This window comes from Colius striatus, chromosome 1 (assembly GCF_028858725.1).
Source record: "Colius striatus isolate bColStr4 chromosome 1, bColStr4.1.hap1, whole genome shotgun sequence".
NCBI lineage: Eukaryota > Metazoa > Chordata > Aves > Coliiformes > Coliidae > Colius > Colius striatus.
In genome coordinates, this window is record NC_084759.1 from 205,811,115 (window position 1) to 205,829,366 (window position 18,252).

The 18,252-nt window shown below is 55.5% G+C and overlaps 1 protein-coding gene across 3 annotated transcripts; it reads right to left on the reverse strand.

The window, feature by feature from the left end:
• Window positions 1-525: 525 nt before the first annotated feature.
• SLC35B4 (solute carrier family 35 member B4) lies at window positions 526-17,757 on the reverse strand. Of its 3 annotated transcripts, XM_062020286.1 has the most exons (11): window positions 17,614-17,757; window positions 10,931-11,044; window positions 10,094-10,196; window positions 7,623-7,672; window positions 6,667-6,748; window positions 5,732-5,792; window positions 4,894-5,003; window positions 4,598-4,673; window positions 4,019-4,137; window positions 3,852-3,927; window positions 2,623-2,711 (listed from the first exon to the last, which is right to left on the reverse strand). In XM_062020286.1, the coding sequence occupies exons 1-10, from the start codon at window positions 17,688-17,690 to the stop codon at window positions 3,898-3,900; spliced, it is 822 nt and encodes a 273-aa protein (XP_061876270.1). In that variant the 5' UTR covers window positions 17,691-17,757; the 3' UTR covers window positions 2,623-2,711; window positions 3,852-3,897. The 3 variants fall into 3 exon arrangements, with proteins under 3 accessions (XP_061876269.1, XP_061876270.1, XP_061876271.1); XM_062020285.1 differs by lacking the exon at window positions 4,019-4,137 and having other exon boundaries at window positions 526-2,711; XM_062020287.1 differs by lacking the exon at window positions 2,623-2,711 and having other exon boundaries at window positions 3,855-4,137.
• Between the last annotated feature and the right edge of the window lie 495 nt (window positions 17,758-18,252).

Sequence of the window (18,252 nt, forward strand, 5' to 3'; positions counted from 1 at the left end):
CCAGCCCTGGAGGGATCCCACAGCCCTGGGGTGAGGTGCTGAGGGCTGTGGGTCAGTGCTGGCTGTGGCAGGGTGAGGGGAGGGCTGGGGCTCCAGTTTAAGGATCTTTTCCAACCCAAACCATTCTGATTCTATGATTACCAGTTCTGCTGCACTTGCCTTGAGTGTTCAGCTGTGACAGAAGAGCAGAGGAGGATGGGTGACTCAAGGAAAGCAGCTTCTCACCTGATGGCAGCAGCTGGAGGATACCCTTGGGCTGCAGCACAGCAGAGGTAGGGCAGCCTGGGGATGGGCTGAGTCTTTCCTACCTTCTATCATTAAAATCAGGAGAAATGGGGTGTTGATTGCCAGCAGCAAAGCATGAAAGAGAAACATGTCTCCTCTGGAGCTCTTCAAACCCCCCTGGACCTGATCTAGGTGGGACCTGCTTTGGCAGGAGGGTTGGACTGGATGAGCTCTAAAGGTCCCTCCCAACCCTCCCCATTCTGGGAACACAAAGACCACTCCACTTTGAAGAGGATACATATTTATTCTGTTTAAAAAACCAACAACAATCCCAGCCCAAACCCATCCAGCCACCCCAAAAGCTCTGCACACCCAGAACATTCATCACAAAGTGTTTTGGCTCAACTCACTGCTCCAGCCTCTGCTAAAAAACATGTGCTGTTACCTCTACAGCAAACATTAAACCCAAACTAGCTGGCAGCTCTGTTTTTGGGGGGGAAGCCCTGGGTTTTGGCTAACAGGGCCCTTCTGCAGGGACCTTTCCTCCATCTCCCCAGTGGGCAAACCCACCCTGTCTCCTACAGCAGGAGGGAGCTGAAGCTTTGGAGAGAAGGGACTAAGGTTTTGCTTCTCTCTGAGGCCTTTCTGGAGCTTCTGTGACCAGCTGGAAGCGTGAGCTGACCTGCAGCAGGCACTGAGGCAGCTGCTGGGAGTCTCTCCATCTACAAAGGCCTCACAAATATCTCACCCCTGACACTCCAAATGGGGAAAAACCAAAAGCTGTGGAGAAACCCTTCATGAAGGAGTGAATGTCACACTGGCTCTGCTTGGGATGGAGTTCATTGCTTCTGCAGCAGCCCCTGATGCTGCTGAGCTCTGGAGCTGTGGCTAACCCAGTGCCTCCACAGCTTGATGTTTGCTTCCCCTTATTGCCTCACCAGCTGGGACAACCAACACAGCCACAAAGCAGCAATAAGGACAAGAGGTGGGTATGGTGACCTGATCCAGAACCTGCTTTAGCTGGGGGTTGGACTGGGTGAGCTCTGCAGGTCCCTTCCAACCCCACCATTCTGTCATGCTGTGGGTTTTGGGAAGGTGGCCATTCCTTGGGGACTGGCTGGGCACACTAGGTGGGTTCACTTAGGGTTTATTCCTCCCCCCTTTCCTCTTTCCTTTGCTATCAAACCATCTTGAGCTCCACTCACATCTTTTCGTGGGTTGGCTCTCTCTGTGCCCCAGTCTGGCCCTGCTGTGGGGACAGGGTCTTGCTGCCAGTTGGGGATGAGCCATCACAAGCAGAGGCTGAACCCTGGAGGGGCTGTGACCTGAGCTTGGACACCATCAGGATGTCACATGGAGGACTGAAAGGCCTTGATATGAATCAGGTTGAAATGCCACAAGCAAAGCTGATGCCCAAAGAGGGGGGAGAAGAGGAGAAAAGAGAACTGGGTGAAGCAGCAGTAACATCAGCTCCCCCCTTTCCACCAGCAGCAGGAACAAGCTCAGCTGTACTGGCCCTTCTTGGCATCTTTTGAACCCTGAGGTTGGGCTGGATCTAGGCTGAGGCTCAGCACAGTCCAACAAAGCCCACTGAACACACTTGTGATGAGGGAAGAAGTAAGAAGCAACCAACAAGTGACCTGCAGTGAGGAGCCAACCAAAGCAGGAGGAACCCACCATCCCTCAAGTATCAGGGCAACACCTGAGGACTCAGCAAAGCCTCAACAGCACCTCCCTGTCTCCCTGAGAAGGTTGTGAAGGTGACACAGTGACACTCTGTTCCCTTGGCAGGGTGTTTGCCCTGTGGCATCAGGCAGGGCTGGCACTGCCAGGGTAACAGCACAACCAGCAGTGCCTGGGGCTCAAGCATCTGCCACAGCCACCTGGATGGCACCAAACAGCAACACCAGGAGAGGACTACAGCAGCACAGCAGGGCTGGGCTCCTAACACAGAACTGGGGCAGCTTTGCCATGACTTTAGAAAGGGTTATTGAACCAGAACAAAAACCAAAGCAGGGGGAGAGGCTGGAAGCCAAAGGGCTGCATAACAAACCCCATGCAACCTTGTCAGAGAAACCACCTGGGCTCTCCATGATCTGTTTCAGGTAGGTTCCAAGCAGAGGTTTCACCTTTCCCAGGAGCTTGGCACAGCCAAAACCCTCCCTGGTGTGCTAAAAGCAGCCTCCAGCTCCAGGGGATCCCCCTGCAGATAATCCTTTACAGAGAGTCCTTCGGCTCCTTACTCCTCCTTCAGCCTCTTCCTGCAGCGAGCCAGGAAGGGCCCCAAGCTGTTCCACACCTCTGTGTACATGAGAGTCCCCACAAAGACAAAGGCAGTGCCCAGCCAGTGCCAGGCAGTGAAGGGGTTCTGGAAGTAAAGGATGGAGAAGATGAGGCTGACGAACTTGCGCAGCGTCACCACCAGCGTGACCGTGAGGGACGTGCACTCCGTGGTGAGGATGAACACCCCTCGGATACACACGTACCTGGGGAGGAAGGGGTTAAGGGAACAGAGCCTGCAACACAACCAGTCCCACTGAAACACAACAAACTCCTTCAGGGAGGGAGCCCTGGCCCAGGCTGCCCAGGGAGGGTGTGGAGGCTCCTTCCTTGGAGGGCTTCAAGCCCCACCTGGACACGTTCCTGTGTGACCTGATCTAGGTGGGAGCTGCTTCTGCAGGGGGTTGGACTGGATGAGCTCTAAAGGTTCCTTCCAACCCTATGGACAGCAGGGCTAAAGGGATGGGGGACACCCAGGAACAGCCCCAGCTTGGTTATAGAGGCAATTATCCCTGATGTTCCTGAAGGGCACATCTTCATCAACCACCTGGATGAGGGGACAGAGGGACCCTCAGCAAGTGCCCTGATGGCACCAAGCTGGGAGCAGGGGCTGATTCCCCAGAGGCTGTGCTGTCATTGACCTGCTGGAGAGCAGCTCTGCACAGACACACCTGGGAGTGCTGGTGGATAATAAACTGACCATGAGCCAGCAACGTGCCCTCGTGGGCAAGAAGCCAATGGCAGCCTGGGGGCAGCAACAGAGTGTGGGCAGCAGGTCAAGGGAGGTTGTGCTGCCCCTGTGCTCTGCCCTGCTGAGGCCTCATCTGGAGTCCTGTGTCCAGTTCTGGGCTCCTCAGCTCCAGAGGGACAGGGAACTGCTGGAGAGAGGCCAGTGCAGGGCCACCAAGATGCTCAGGGGACTGGAGCATCTTCCTGCTGAGGAAAGGCTGTGGGACCTGGGGCTGTTTAGTCTGGAGAAGAGGAGACTGAGGGGGGAGCTCATGAATAGTGACAAATATCTCACTGGTGGGTGTCAGGAGGTTGGGGCAGCACTTTTTCCATGGTATCCAGCAACAGCACAAGGGGTGATGGGCTGAAGCTGGAACACAAACAGTTCCACTTAAACACAAGAACAAACTGTCAGTGTTTGGGTGAGGGAGCCCTGTTCTCCAAGAGCTGGTGACCAGGTGATTCAGCCACCCTGGAAAACACCCTGAAGCCCCAGGTTCAATTGACCTGAACATCAGCTCCCAAATGCAGGGAAGGCCCCAAGGACATGGCATTCCCACCCCTCTCCTCCTCTCCCACCCTGCTGCTACACCCACAGCTGAGCTTTGAAAGGATACTGAGTGATGACATTCATGAGCAGGTAGAACCACATGATTGGCAGAGTCAGCCCAATCCCTGGGACCTGGAATGGCTCTGAGGGGAGAAAGGACAGAGGATGGTCACTGCTAAAGGAGCTGCAAGCAGTGTCTCCTGCTCAGGGAGGGACCATGACCTGGGAACACACTCTGGCTTCAGGAGGCTGCTGCTGAGGCACATCTGGATTTTGCTTCACATGGAGGGTGAGCTTGTTCTCACTGTGGTAAGTGACAAACGGATGACAGTTTGCAGATGCTTCTGCTCTGACTTCCTCAGGAAAAGAGGAAGAAGTAGTTTAGGGTGGAAAGACACTCAAAAGCAAGCTCTGTCTCACTTGTGTCAGGGCTGGCTGACTCAGTGCTGTGGCTCAGTGTTGGTGTGGCAGAGCCCATGCTCACAGCTCTGCTTGAGGATTTGATCCTGTCTCTCTCATTTTTGAGCTACCACATTCCATTCCTGGCACCCAGGCAGTGTCCCTGGCCCAGGAGGAGCAAGTCCTTTGGTGCTGAGGTGAGGGAGCCCTGGCCCAGGCTGCCCAGGGAGGGTGTGGAGGCTCCTTCTCAGGAGGTTTCCAAGCCCAGCTGGACACGTTCCTGTGCCCCTGAGCCAGGGGAAGCTGCTGGAGCAGGGGCTGGGGCTGCAGCAGCAGCTCTGCAGGGCCCTTCCAGCCCTCACCATTGTGTGACAGTGTGAGGGCAGAGCAGGGATGCAGCTGTGTGACACTTACCAGACTGGCTGAAGAGGACAGCATGCTGGTAGATGTTTGGGGCCAGGAGCAGAAAGCCAGGCAGTGGTAAGGCATGCTGCAGAGAAAAGACAAGAGAGGATGTTAACAGATGCTGTAAACACACCACACCTCTCACCCTGAGGGACCCACATCTGGGTGAGAGCCCCACTCCACTGCTCCAGCCTTGCCAGTGTGTGACTGGGTGTGGCTGAGTACAGGGTGGGAGGGGAAGGGACTCTCTTGGCAGTTCCATCTGCCTCCAGAAACAGGCAACAGAAACAGTGTGAGAGACTTACATTGTAAAAAAGAGCCTCTTTGGAGTGTTTCCCAAACTGTTTGTACAGCATCTCCTGGAAAATCCCCATCCTGGCAGACATGAGGAGGGCAAAGGTGAGGGCAGCAATACCTGGAACAGAAGCACAGCCTTGAGATGCTGCTCCAGCATGGCACAGCTCAAGTCACAGAATCACACTGAATGGTGGGAAGGGCTCTGCAGAGCTCATCCAGCCCCAGCCCCTGCTCCAGCAGCTTCCCCTGGCTCAGGAGGCACAGGAATGTGTCCAGGAGGGGTTGGAAACCTCCTGAGAAGGAGCCTCCACACCCCCCCTGGGCAGCCTGGGCAGCCTGGGCCAGGGCTCCCTCACCTGCAGAATAAAGCAGCTTCTTCTTGTGTGCAAGTGGAACTTTCTGTGTTCCAGCTTTTGGCCAAGTCAAACAGCTTGAAGATTCCCACCATTTGTCTCTCAGGAAAAGAACAACAGCCCAAACATCCAGCCTGGCAAAGCAAACTGATGCCTGTCTTGGGGGACAGAGGCTGAGATGCCAGGAGGCTTCTGAAAGGAAGAACCTCTTAAAGATGTGAGGCTCAGCAGAGTTGGTGGGATGGCAGGGACACAGACATTTGCCACTGCTGACAATGCATCAGTCCCGGGCTCCCCAAAAGGTCTCCTAGGGTGGGAGTATTAAAACAGACTTGAGGGCCAGACTCCTCCACGAAACAGTGTGTTGAATGAGCACTTGAACCAGCTCCAGTCCCTTCTCTGCAGCACATCTCCCAGATTAACAGGCACCAGAAGCTCAGCACAAGGGCTCCCACCACAGCCCAGGTGGCCAAGGACAACAGCACTCACATACCTAACAGCCACCACAAGAAAACCTGGAGTCCATCCTCTTCATGTAAGCCAGAGTCAGAAGCCTGGAGGAGGGATACACAGCACAGTCACCATGAGCTGTCACCTCCCTGCAGCTCGTTTGGACCTGTCCCTACACCTCACTCTTGGTTTGTGGCTGGTGTTCCAAGCAAGGCCATAAAGCAAAGACCACCCAGAGTCTCCCATTCTGCCTCCCAGAGCTGGCAGCAACCACAGCACACTTTGCTTTCCAGTTTGCTTCAGGGAATGCACCAGCTTCCAGCAAAACCTTACAAAGGTCTGATCAAGGAAGCAGCTTTGCTGAAAGAACTGCCCTGGCTTGGCCACAGCCCAAACTCTTCAACCATAAACCAGTGCCACTTAGAAAGCTCCCAGGGACACTGGCAAGCTCTGCCATCCCCATCCCAGAGGTGGGTATCCAGGAAGGAACTAAAGGCTCTGGCCAAGCCTCAGTCAAGTACCAAAACCAAGGCTCTGGCTTGAGGTCAAGACATGGAGGAAACCAGACCTGTAGATGCTGTCAGCTGAGGGTGAACTCTAGGATTAATACCCAGCAAGGCTGCACAGCACAGTCCTTCCTCAGGCACCCTGGGAGTATAAAGACATTCAATGATAGGAGACTTGGAGGTCTGACAGCCCTGTTTCACCTGCAGTCTCTCAGAGCTGGATCAAACGCAACCAGCTTTCACTTGCCCACCACTTTACTCCACTCTTCAGTTGATCAGGCTGTGGGTGCTGAGCCAGGGAAAGCCCAAAGTGCTGTTACATGTTGGTTTTCTCCACTCCCTGCTGAGTTAGGAGACATCTTGTCTCTCCATCAACAGTCAAGCAAAGGGAATTGCTGATGAAGCTGCTGACAGCAGCTCCTCCTGTCAGTGAGGTTCAGTGCTGTGACCTCAGGCCCTTCCCAGTCCTTACCACTTGCTTTGCAGACATGAAAGTGCAGGTAAATATCCCCAGGGACACCAGGGCGATGGAGGTGTATTTAGACACGCTGTATCTGCAGGGAGAAGAGAGATGTCAGTGCCTCAGCCTCAGCCTGGTCATCTACTGCTCCCCTGCATTGCATTTGGCTTCATTCCACCAGTGTGAGCTTGAGCACACACCCCACACTAGACACTGCTGAGAGGGAAGCCCAGCTTAGTATCTGGACCAAGATCTTGCCTGTGGCAAAGGATCCCTCTCAGATCAAAGGCAGGAGGGATCTCTGTATAGTGATGGAGTGGCAGAGGATGTGCCAACCCTGGTCTGACAGCCCAAGCAGCTGGGGGGACCCTCTTGTCCTCATGTCTTTGCCCACTTTGTGGTGGGTTGAGCCCTGGCAGCAGTCAAGCACCCACACAGCCACTCACCCCTCCTGTGCTGGGGGACAGAACTGCAAGAGCAAGTGAGCTGTAACCCCTCTCTCCTCAACTTCTTGACCACTCCCAGCAGAGTGGGACACTGTGTAACCACTGTCCAGCAGCAGCCAGAACACCAGTGTGCTATCAAACACTGTTTCAGCCACAAATCCCAAGCACAGCACCACAGGAGCTGCTGTGAAGGAAGTGAACTCCATGCCAGCCAGGCCCAGCACAGCCATCCATCAGCAGTGGAACCAGCCTCAAAGAGGGAAGAGCAAGGAGCTAACACAGAAGGCTGCAGTCATGTGTAAAAACCTCTTTTCAGCCCATGCTTGCTTTCAATGAAGGAGTGAGAGGAAAAGCAGAAGGGGGAACTGTCCCAGCTTCAAGTGCAGGCACCTGTGTCCCAGCTCCCCCACTGGCAAGACACAAATGTTTAACAGGAAAGGGGAGAGCACCACAGAGCAGGCAGGGTGAAGCCAACAGCACAGTAACTCCAGATGATATTGAAGGAAGAGGCTTGTGATTTACCTTTTCTTCAAAATGATGACCCCCAGAACCATGCTTGCTATGAGAGAGCCCTGGGAAAGAGGAGAAAGCAAACAGGAGGTCAGCATGGCAAACCTGGCTCAGAGTGGGATGCCCAATCCAGAGCCAGGCTGCAAACCCAACACAGCTCCTGCCAGAACTGCCAGAGGAGGATCAGGGAGGCTGACAGGGTGGGGATAAGAGGAAATGGGCTCAAGTTGGTCCCAGGGGAGGTTTAGATTGGAAATGAGGAATCATTTCTTCCCCCAAAGGATTGTCCAGCCCTGTGCCAGGCTGCCCAGGGCAATGGGGGAGTGCCCAGCCCTGGAGGGATCCCAGAGCTGTGTGGCTGAGGTGCTGAGGGCCAGGGCTCAGTGGTGGCTGTGGCAGGGTGAGGGGAATGGTTGGACTCAATGAGCTTGAAAGTTGAGGAATAGTTGGACTCAATGAGCTTAAAGGCTCTTACCTCAATGGTTCTGTGATTGTGAGTCTCACTTCACAGAATCACACAATGGTGGGGTTGGAAGGGACCTTTAGAGCTCATCCAGTCCAACCCCCCTGCAGAAGCAGCTCCCACCTAGATCAGGTCACACAGGAACGTGTCCAGGTGGGGCTTGAAGCCCTCCAAGGAAGGAGCCTCCACACCCTCCCTGGGCAGCCTGGGCCAGGGCTCCCTCACTCAAACACTGAGTTTTATCATATGTTTAAATGCTGGAGGGCTTGGAAACAACAATGCAGGGGCAAACAGGCTACTGGGATCTTCTTGGCCTCCTTTTTTGGGCCCACTTGTGACATTCCACATGTGCTACAGAGCAGAATGTGACCAAATCTGTGAGTTCAACTGGGAACAGGACTGTGGCTCCACAGACTGGCTGCAGTACAAGAACCATCTCTCATGGGTACTGCAGGACACATCTAGAGTGTTGTCTGGTTTTCTTCTTTCGAGTTCCTCCTGACTTCAGCCACCTCAGCCCCATGGCAGCCCCTGCTCAGCAGATTTTGTTCTTCCCATTTTCTCTGGTTCTGGCTGATACTACACCATGACACCCACAGAACCCCAGAAGCTCAGGGGCTGGAAGGGAGCTGGAGAGGGTGATCCAGTGCAACCCCCTGCCAGAGCAGCACCACCTAGAGCAGGGCACACAGGAACTCATCCAGCTGGGGTTGGGATGGCTCCAGAGAAGGAGACTCCACAGCCCATCTGGGCAGCCCCTGCCAGGGCTCCCTCACCTCAACAGGGAACAACTTTGGCCTTGTGTTGCTTTGGAACCTCTTCTGTTGCAGCTTGTCCCCGTTGCCCCTTGTCCTGTCATTGGCCATCCCTGAGCACAGCCTGGCTCCAGCCTCCTCACACCCACCCTTGATGGGTTTGGAACATGACTGAGCTCAGCCCTCAGGCTCCTCTTCTCCAAGCTGCAGAGCCCCAGCTCCCTCAGCCTTTCAGCACAAGGCAGATGCTCCACTCCCTTCAGCATCTTGCTGGCCCTGTGCTCAACTCTCCAGCAGCTCCCTGTCCTCTGGAACTGAGGGCCCAGAACTGGACACAATATCCCAGATGTGGTCTCACCAGGGCAGAGCAGAGGAGGAGCAGAACCTCTCTCCGCCTACTGCCCACAGCTCCTCTAATCCATGCTGTGATATCAGTGGCCTTCTTGGCCACGAGGGCACATTGCTGGCTCATGCTCATCCTGCTGCCCACCAGCACCCCCAGCTCCCTTTCCCCTACACTACTCTCTAAGGGTTCATTCCCCAGCCTGTGCTGGTACCTGGGGTGTTTAAGCAAGACACCCAAATTGGGACAGAAACCACTTGGTGAAGTTGTGTGGTGGAAGGGAAAGCTGTGTCCTTCTGGCCAGGGCCTGGGCTTGCTTTTGTCCCTGGTACTTCTTCATCCCCCTTGGAAACATGAGGCCACAACTCCCTGACAAGAGGCTGTAGTGAGGTGAGAGTCTGTCTCCCTAGTGATGAGTGACAGGACAAGAGGAATTGGCCTCAAGTTGCCCCAGGGGAGGTTCAGATTGGATCTGAGGAAGAGGGTTGTTAAACACTGGTCCCTAGAGATGTTTGAAAGACACAGATGACTTGCTGAGGGATATGGTTCAGTTTAGTGATGGGCTTTGCAGTGTGAGGTGAGGGGTTGGACCCCATGACCTGATCTAGGTGGGAGCTGCTTCTGCAGGGGGGTTGCAGTGAATGATCTCTAAAGGTCCCTTCCAACCCCCACCCTTCTGTGATTCTATGACCTTAAAGGTCTTTTCCAACTGTAATGATTCTGTGATTAAGCTGAAATGTTATGAGCAACACTGTGGAAGTGAGAACTGGAGCAGAGCCCTCAGAGCTGGAGTTTAGCACTTCCACTAAGCTTTAGTGCCTTGAAGGAAAGGGAGAGTGGCAGAACACACACACAGGTGCTTGCAGAGCTGATGGGAAGAGGTGGCACACTGGGAGGGAAAGGATGGCAGGCCAGTACTCACTGATCTGAAGATCATGTGCAGTGGCATGGCGATGTTTAAGTTCAGGGCATAGTTATTCACCACACTGACAGTGAAGAACATGGCCACCATGATGAAATAGTACCTGAAACACAAAGCACACACACACCCAGCTGACAGCTGTGCAGCTACCTCCCTGGGATGCTGGGAGGTACCTTGGCAACAGATTATGGCTCACAAGGAAAGGTCTGGAGCTGAACAGGAGCCCACTGAGCTCTTGTGTCTCTGGCAAGGATTAACAAGGAGATGAATCCACTTTGGATGTAGCAGGGGAGTGCTCAGGACAGGCAGCAGGCTGTCCTGCTGCTGCTAGTCCCAGGAGCAGAGGGGAAATGAGGATTTTCAGCATGAACTTCCTCCCTGGAGGTTCCTCTTTCCTAAGGACAGTGGCACAAAGCAAAGCTTGATTTGAGGGGCTTCAGCTTCTGCCACTGACCTGAGTGGAAGGAGAGAGCACTGAACACCTCCATGGTTCTGCACCTATAGAGCCTCCACCAACTGTGGAGGCTCCTCACTGTGATGGCTCTAAACCTGCCCTAAACTTTCTGTCATGAGGATCTCTGCCCCAAGCACTCAGCATAGCACTCAGCTTTGCCAAGGGCTAGGGCAGTCTGCTAAGGAACCCCCTCAAAACCTCCTCACTACAGCCCCTGAGTGCCAGGGGACAGAGCATGAAGGTGCCAGGCCACTGCCAGGGTAAGGTCAGCCCTGATGGAGAAATGCAGCAGTGAATTTGGTCAGGTTTCCAGCAAACTCCTCCCTTGCACCAAGCCCCTGAGAGACAGCAAGCCTAGAAAAACATGTCCAGCCTGAGTGTACCTGATTGGTATGGCAGGCCTCTTCCTCCCAAAGTTGGCTTCGAAGATAAACCCTTCCACAGCAATAAAGAGGAACTGGGAGAAGGTCACTATGTTCCCACAGCCTGGAAACTGCCTGTAGGGACACAGAGGAGAGACAGGAGTAAGAGCAATGCTGTGGGGAACTAACAGTGCATTGGGCTGTGACAAAAAAGAGGTGAAGAGCTCAGAATCCCACAGTGAGCATCAAGCTACAGGGGCTTTGTCTGTCCCTGTGCTGCTGTTAAACATTTCCCTGAAGGAATTTACCCACTTGTCCTTGTAGGTGCATGTTGTGGTGGTTTAGCCCTGGCTGGGTTTCAGGTGCCCTCAGCAATGCCCAGGGAGTGGGTCTGTGCTGCCCTGGGGCCTCCATGGCTGCAGGGGCACAGCTGCCTCCCCATGGGCTGCACCACAGCTCCCAGGGGAATCTCTGCCCCAGTGCCCAGCCACCTCCTCCCCTCCTCCTGCACTGACCTGGGTGTCTGCACAGAAGCTGTTGTCACATTCTCATTCCCTTCAGCTGCTGCTGCTGCTACAGTTTTGCCTCTGCCCAGCAGCTTCTTCCCCTTCTCCCCTGTGTCAGTGCCAGAGGTGTTCCCTCCATCACTAACTGCCTCAGCCCTGGGCAGCGTTGGGTCCATCTCAGAGCTGACAGAGTTTTCAAACTCCAGAAAGTAACAAAACACACAGAACAGTGTCTGACTTGGAGAGAGACCCTCTTAGCTGAGCACCTTTGTCCTGCCAGAGAGCACCAGGCACTGCCATTATCACAGAATCACACAGTGGTGGGGTTGGAAGGGCCCTGCAGAGCTGCTGCAGCCCCAGCCCCTGCTCCAGCAGCTTCCCCTGGCTCAGGGGGCACAGGAACGTGTCCAGCTGGGCTTGGAAACCTCCTGAGAAGGAGCCTCCACACCCTCCCTGGGCAGCCTGGGCCAGGGCTCCCTCCCCTCAGCACCGAAGGACTTGCTCCTCCTGGGCCAGGGGCACTGCCTGTGTGCCAGCCTGTGCCCCTTACCCCTTGGGCTGCCCCTGCCCACCACACACCAAACCCTGGCCCCAGCCTCCTGACACCCACCCTGCAGGGACTGAGCAGCACTGCTGAGATCCCCCTGAGCTCAGGCTTCTGTTCCCCAGGCTGAGCAGCCCCAGGGCTGCAGCCTTTCCTCCTCACACACATCTTGCAGCCCCTCAGCATCTCAGCAGCCCTGCACTGGCCTCTCTGCAGCACTTCCCTGGCTCTCTGCAGCTGGGCAGCCCAGCACTGGCCACAGCCCTGCACATGAGGCCTCAGCACATGGGGCAGAGCACAGGGGCAGCACAACCTCCCTCCCCCTGCTGCCCACACTCTGCTGGATGCCCCCAGCATGCCATTGGCTTCTTGCCCCCCAGCCCAGGCTGCTGCTCATGGGGAGCTGCTGCCCCCCAGCACTGCCAGCTCCCTCTGCCAGAGCTGCTCTCCAGCAGCTCCCCCCCAGCCTGTGCTGCTCATGGGCTTGTTCCTCCCCAGCTGCAGGACTCTGCCCTTGCCCTGGGGGAACCTCAGCAGCTCCCTCTGTGCCCAGCTCTCAGCCTGCCCAGCTCTGGCTGAATGGCAGCTCAGGCTCTGCTGAACCAGCCCCTGCTCCCAGCTTGGTGCCATCAGGGCACTTGCTCAGGGGACACTCCATCCCCTCACCCAGCTGCCTCATGAAGATGTGGAATCAGCCTGGCCCCAGAACCCATCCCTGTGGAACCCCACAGGCCTCCAACTCCATTCTGTGCCATTGATCCCCTCTCTGGGCTCTGTCATTCAGCCCCTTCTCCATCCACTCACCCAACTCACTCTGCTTGAGCTTCTTATCCCTGCCTTTGAGGCAGAAACAACACCACCTTGAAGCAAACAACCCTTATGTCTTTATTCCCTCTTCTGAGGGAAGAGGGATTACAGCAAGATCAGGAGAGCTTGATACTAAGGACCCCCCACACAGGCAGACACATCTGCTGCAGCCCTGCCTCCTTCCTAAGAAGCTTATAAGCAGCAAGAGAGGATTTCCTGGGAGGCACAGTGAGCTGTGGCACACCAGACAATCAGAAAACTCACTGCTCTTCACTGCGGGAGGCAGGAATTTGGGTGAGCACTTCCCCTCCCAGCAGTGCAAGAGAGAAACTGAGGCCAAGGACTGGATGGAGAAGCTACTGGTCACCAAACTCCATCCCCCATCCCACTGTACAAGAGTGCAGCTTGCCCAAAACCCTCCTGTGTCACCTCCCAGATGCCCCAGGAGCAGCAGCAGTGCTCTGGGTAATGCAGTGCTGGGATGTGGTTGCCACCAAAGAGCAGCTGGAAAGGTCACTTTGTCCCTGCATCTTCCACAGGCCTGAGCCCTCCCCTCCACCCACCTTTCAGGCTTTGATTGTCTCCAAGCTGTGCAATGAGGTTCAGAGGTTTAAAGGTTACCTGAGGGAAGAGGAGTGACAGTGAAGCAGAGGCAGAGGCCAGGCACCAGGACTGGAAAGCCTTGTGTGTGTAGGGGAATGCAAAGCAGGTGTGAACTTGGACTAAACCAAGCCTGTTCCCTCCCATTCAGCCACTTGCTGTACACATTGACCTCACATTGCCAGTGAAGTGCTGACACAGGGCTATGTGCTGGCTGGTAACACAAAGTCTGCTCATAAAACCACCTAAACTAAACCCCAGGCTCTATCTGACTTGCTAACACAGTGACCAGAAGGCTGGCTGGGGCAACCAAAGATGTGCTTTGGCTGTAGCCAACTGATACAGAGTCCTCCAGAGGCAATGTGGGAAAAGCAGGGTGCAGCTTGTTGGCCAAGCTTAAGGCTCATAAGTCAATGGGAACTGATGGGATGCATCCTAGAGTGCTGAGGGAGCTGCTGATGTGGTTGCTAAGCCTCTCTCTATCATTTTTGAACACTCATGGAGGACAGTGAGGTGTCTGAGGACTGGAGAAAGGCCAATGTCACTGCAACAAGGGCTGGAAGGACGACCCAGGAAACTCCAGGCCAGTCAGCCTCACGTCCATCCCTGGAAAAGTGATGGAACAACTCATCCTGAATGTTATCACTGAGCATATGAAGGAAAAGATGGTTATCAGGGGGAGTCAGCATGGCTTCACCAAAGGGAAATCCTGTTTGACCAACCTGATGCCTTCTATGAGTGCATAACCAGCTGGGGAGATTAGGGGAGAGCAGTGGATGGCATCTACCTTGACTTCAGCAAGGCTTCTGACACTGTCTCCCACAACATCCTCATCAGAAAGCTCAGGCAGTGTGGGTTGGGTGAGTGGACAGTGAGGTGGATGGAGAGCTGCTGAATGACAGAGCCCAGAGGGTGGGGATCAGTGGCACAGAGTGGAGCTGGAGGCCTGTGGGCAGTGGGGTTGCACAGGGATGGGTTCTGGGGCCAGTCTTGTTCAACATCTTCATCAACCACCTGGATGAGGGGACAGAGGGACCCTCAGCAAGTGCCCTGATGGCACCAAGCTGGGAGCAGGGGCTGATTCCCCAGAGGCTGTGCTGCCATTCACCCAGAGCTGCACAGGCTGAGAGTTGGGCACAGAGGAACCTGCTGAGGTTCAACAAGGACAAGGGCAGAGTCCTGCAGCTGGGAAGGAACAACCCCCTGCAGCAGCACAGGCTGGGGATTGACCTGCTGGAGAGCAGCTCTGCAGAGACACACCTGGGAGTGCTGGTGGATAATAAACTGACCATGAGCCAGCAACGTGCCCTCGTGGGCAAGAAGCCAATGGCAGCCTGGGGGCAGCAAGCAGAGTGTGGGCAGCAGGTCAAGGGAGGTTGTGCTGCCCCTCTGCTCTGCCCTGCTGAGGCCTCATCTGGAGTCCTGTGGCCAGTTCTGGGCTCCTCAGCTCAAGAGGGACAGGGAACTGCTGGAGAGAGGCCAGTGCAGGGCCACCAAGATGCTCAGGGGACTGGAGCATCTTCCTGCTGAGGAAAGGCTGTGGGACCTGGGGCTGTTTAGTCTGGAGAAGAGGAGACTGAGGGGGGAGCTCATGAATAGTGACAAATATCTCACTGGTGGGTGTCAGGAGGTTGGGGGGGCAACAGGACAAGGGGAAATGGGATGAAGCTGCAACACAAACAGTTCCATTGAAACACAAGAACAAACTGTGTCAGTGTTGGAGTGAGGGAGCCCTGGCCCAGGCTGCCCAGGGAGGGTGTGGAGGCTCCTTCCTTGGAGGGCTTCAAGCCCCACCTGGACACGTTCCTGTGTGACCTGATCTAGGTGGGAGCTGCTTCTGCAGGGGGGTTGGACTGGATGAGCTCTAAAGGTCCCTTCCAACCCACCATTCTGTGATTCTATGAACTGCCACCCTGTCTCCTGGGATGGAACCACCTGGGCTGTTGGTCTGTTGCAGATGGTGGAACAGCCAGAGCAGGGACCTTGGTCCTGTCAGCAGAGCACAGTCCTGCCCAATCTCTTCACATCAGTTTGGGACACTGATGCACTCAAAGAGTTCAGCACATCTAAATCACTTCTCCAAAGGTGACTGAGGAAGACTCCACAGCTCACAGGGAATCCCTTCACTGGCCCTTACAGAAGGACAAACTCCTTGTTTGCACCATCCTGGGAAGAAACCTCGTCCACCTCCACAATGCTGAGCCTCAAGTCTTTATAGAGGAGGCACCTCACAAGGACACAGCTTCAGAAGGCTGAAGAGCAGACTGGGGGCTTTCTAAGCCTGGCTGTACTGCACACACACAGCTTTGGCATCACAGCTTGAAGACAGACCTCTCCAGGTCAACTAGGAAAAGACAGGAGCAGAACAGGTCAGGTTGCTCCACACAGGGGCAGTGGGGTGAGCTGAATGGCATTTCTAGCCCTGCCCAGGCCTCCTCCTGTCATTCAGACAGGGGCCTGTTTAACTTGCTCTTGAAAACCTCCAACAAGGACCTCCCCTACTCTCTGTCTCACAAACTACACTGTGAGGGAGCAAACCTGGATTGTTTTTGGCCTGCTTTCCATCTCCTTCAGAGCAATTTAAACCCCTTATTTCTTGGGCAGCCTCCAGAACCCAGCAGCCAAAAAAACCAATCTCTCCTCTCCTCTGCAGCCACTGTCCACCTTTGAAGTCTTTCTGTCTGTCTTCAGGCATCTCTAGACTAAACAGTTCTCATTCCTTTACCCTTTCCCTCATAAATCCTGAGCAAATTTCTTCCCATCACTTATGTTATTCCTCACTAGACTGCCAGCCTGCTCACTGCCTTCTCCTCTAACCCTGTGATCCCAGGGCTTGGTTTATGGGAAGATCCATTTTCAGGAGGGACTTTTCCCTCCAGATAACCAAGACTCAAAGAAATAACCACTGTTACCCTAGTTTATGGACCAAAGGTGAACAGGGCAAGTGAGGGGCAGAGAAAGAGAGCTGTTAGGAATAAAGGGAATGATAGGCAAGGATTAAGAGGAGTTGGTGTGTGGAAAAGCAGCTTTTCTTAGCTAACTGCAACTGGACTTCTAAGGATATGCTGCTCAAAAATCCCTCCTGGGGTTTGGACACCGAATGCAGCCTTTGAGTAGGGCTGAACAGCTCTCTTGTTTGAAGACCTGTCTGGAAGACACACAAACCCAGTGTGTTTTGCAAGCACCTCGTAAGCAGAGGCAAGGAACCAAAGCTTTCTCCACCAAAAAAGGGGCTCATTCCTCCTCCATCACTGATGTTGAAGAACAAGCCAGGCAGGAAAAGCAGAGCTTTGGGCAATCCTGGAAAGACAACTCACCACTCTTCCTCCAGGAACTGCTGCTTGATTTATCCAGGCACTGTTGAGTGATTGTTGTGTTAAGGTACCTGCACCCTGGCCTCTCCTTTTGAAGCAAATATCCCCACTGATGGCTTACAGAGACTCTTTCACCTTCCCTTCTTCTCCTAACACCTGGATGATGATGAGTGGGGAGGATGATGAAGTGAATGCTCAGGGGTGCAGCTCCACACTGACTTGCTATGATTTGAATCAGTTCAACTATTCTTTAATCCAGTCACTTTTGCCTTCACACCTTGTTGACCAGCCCTGAAAACAAACCCTCCAGCCCATCACCTTTCCCAAGCCACGTCAGCACTCGGATACAGCCCAAATGTCAGCCCTCCTCTCTCTACCTTGGTGCCACAGAGGGCCCTCAGCACGTTGGCTTCTGCAGCCTCCTGCCACTGCCCAAGATCCCATTTCCAGATGGACCACATTCCCTCAGCCCTGTCTGTCATCCCTGGGGAACTTCAGCCAGCTCCTGCACGTCCTCTCGGGATTTCAGCCGTTCCTTGTCGGAGGGGCTGGGATCTGAGAGCCGGGGATGCTTCAGGGACGGGCCGATGCTGTGTGTCTGTCCGCAGAGATCCACAGCGCCAGGGCAGGACACTGACACGGCCCACGACAGGGCCAGAACGGGCCCAACTCGAGGGGGACGGCTCCCAAAACCACGCCAAAACCCATCGGATGGTGCCACGGCAAGGCCGGGGCCTGGCCGCACGCCCCGGGTACCCCCCGGCAGCCTCATCCCCCCCGCTCCAAACCTCCCGGAGCCCCCCCGGAGCTGCCCCCGCTGTCCCCCTCACAAGCCCCCGTGTCGCTGCGGGTGGCGGTGCGGCCCCTGGGCCCCTCACCCGCTCCCATTCCTCCCGCTCCCACCCTCCTTCAGCCCCCGAAGCCTCCCCGCACCTGACCAGCAGCTCCAGGAACACCACGTTGCTGCAGCAGCCGCCGAACACCAACCCCACCGCCGCGGCCGGGTGCATGGTATCGCCTCAAGCAGCCGCACGGCCTCCCCGAGCCGCCACCGCATCCCGCTCCCGAGCCGCGGCCCCGGCCCCACCGCCCCCGCTTCCTCCCGCCCGGCGGTAGTTCGCTCGCCGCCCGCCGCCCGTTCACCGGCACGGCTGAGGCTCCGCGCGGGGGACTACAACTCCCGGCGGCCCCCGCGCCGCCTGCCCGCGGCGGCCCTCGGGCGGTGCCGGCGCGCGGGGCATGATGGGCGTTGTAGTTCGGAGGGGGGGCAGCGGTGGTAATGGCGGAGGCGTCCTGCCTCAGAGGAGCTGGCGCTAATTGATGTTTTGGGCTTAGATGAGATGGTCGTTTGGGTGTGAAACCGAGCTTTTCTGTGGGGGATCCCTCCCATGTTGTTAGGGCAACAGATAACCCCATGCTTTCAGCTGGAAGAGACCTTGAAGCTCATGGAGCGCAGCCTCTGTCCCAGCCCTACCAACCACCAGCCCATTGCCCTCAGTGCAACACCCACCCGGCTCTGAAACCCCTCCAGGGATGGTGACTCCAGCAGCTCCCTGGGCAGCCCCTTCCAAT

What these genes read in the sequence shown, in the direction of transcription:
- SLC35B4 (XM_062020285.1), bottom strand. Translation starts at nt 17,690, where the DNA reads ATGCACCCGGCCGCGGCGGTGGGGTTGGTGTTCGGCGGCTGCTGCAGC. An exon ending in TCATGTCTGCAAAGCAAGTG is followed by an intron (nt 5,793 to 6,666) that starts GTAAGGACTGGG and finishes TCCCTCCTCCAG; the next exon opens with GCTTCTGACTCTGGCTTACA. An exon ending in TTTCTTGTGGTGGCTGTTAG is followed by an intron (nt 5,004 to 5,731) that starts GTATGTGAGTGC and finishes CTTCTGTTCCAG; the next exon opens with GTATTGCTGCCCTCACCTTT.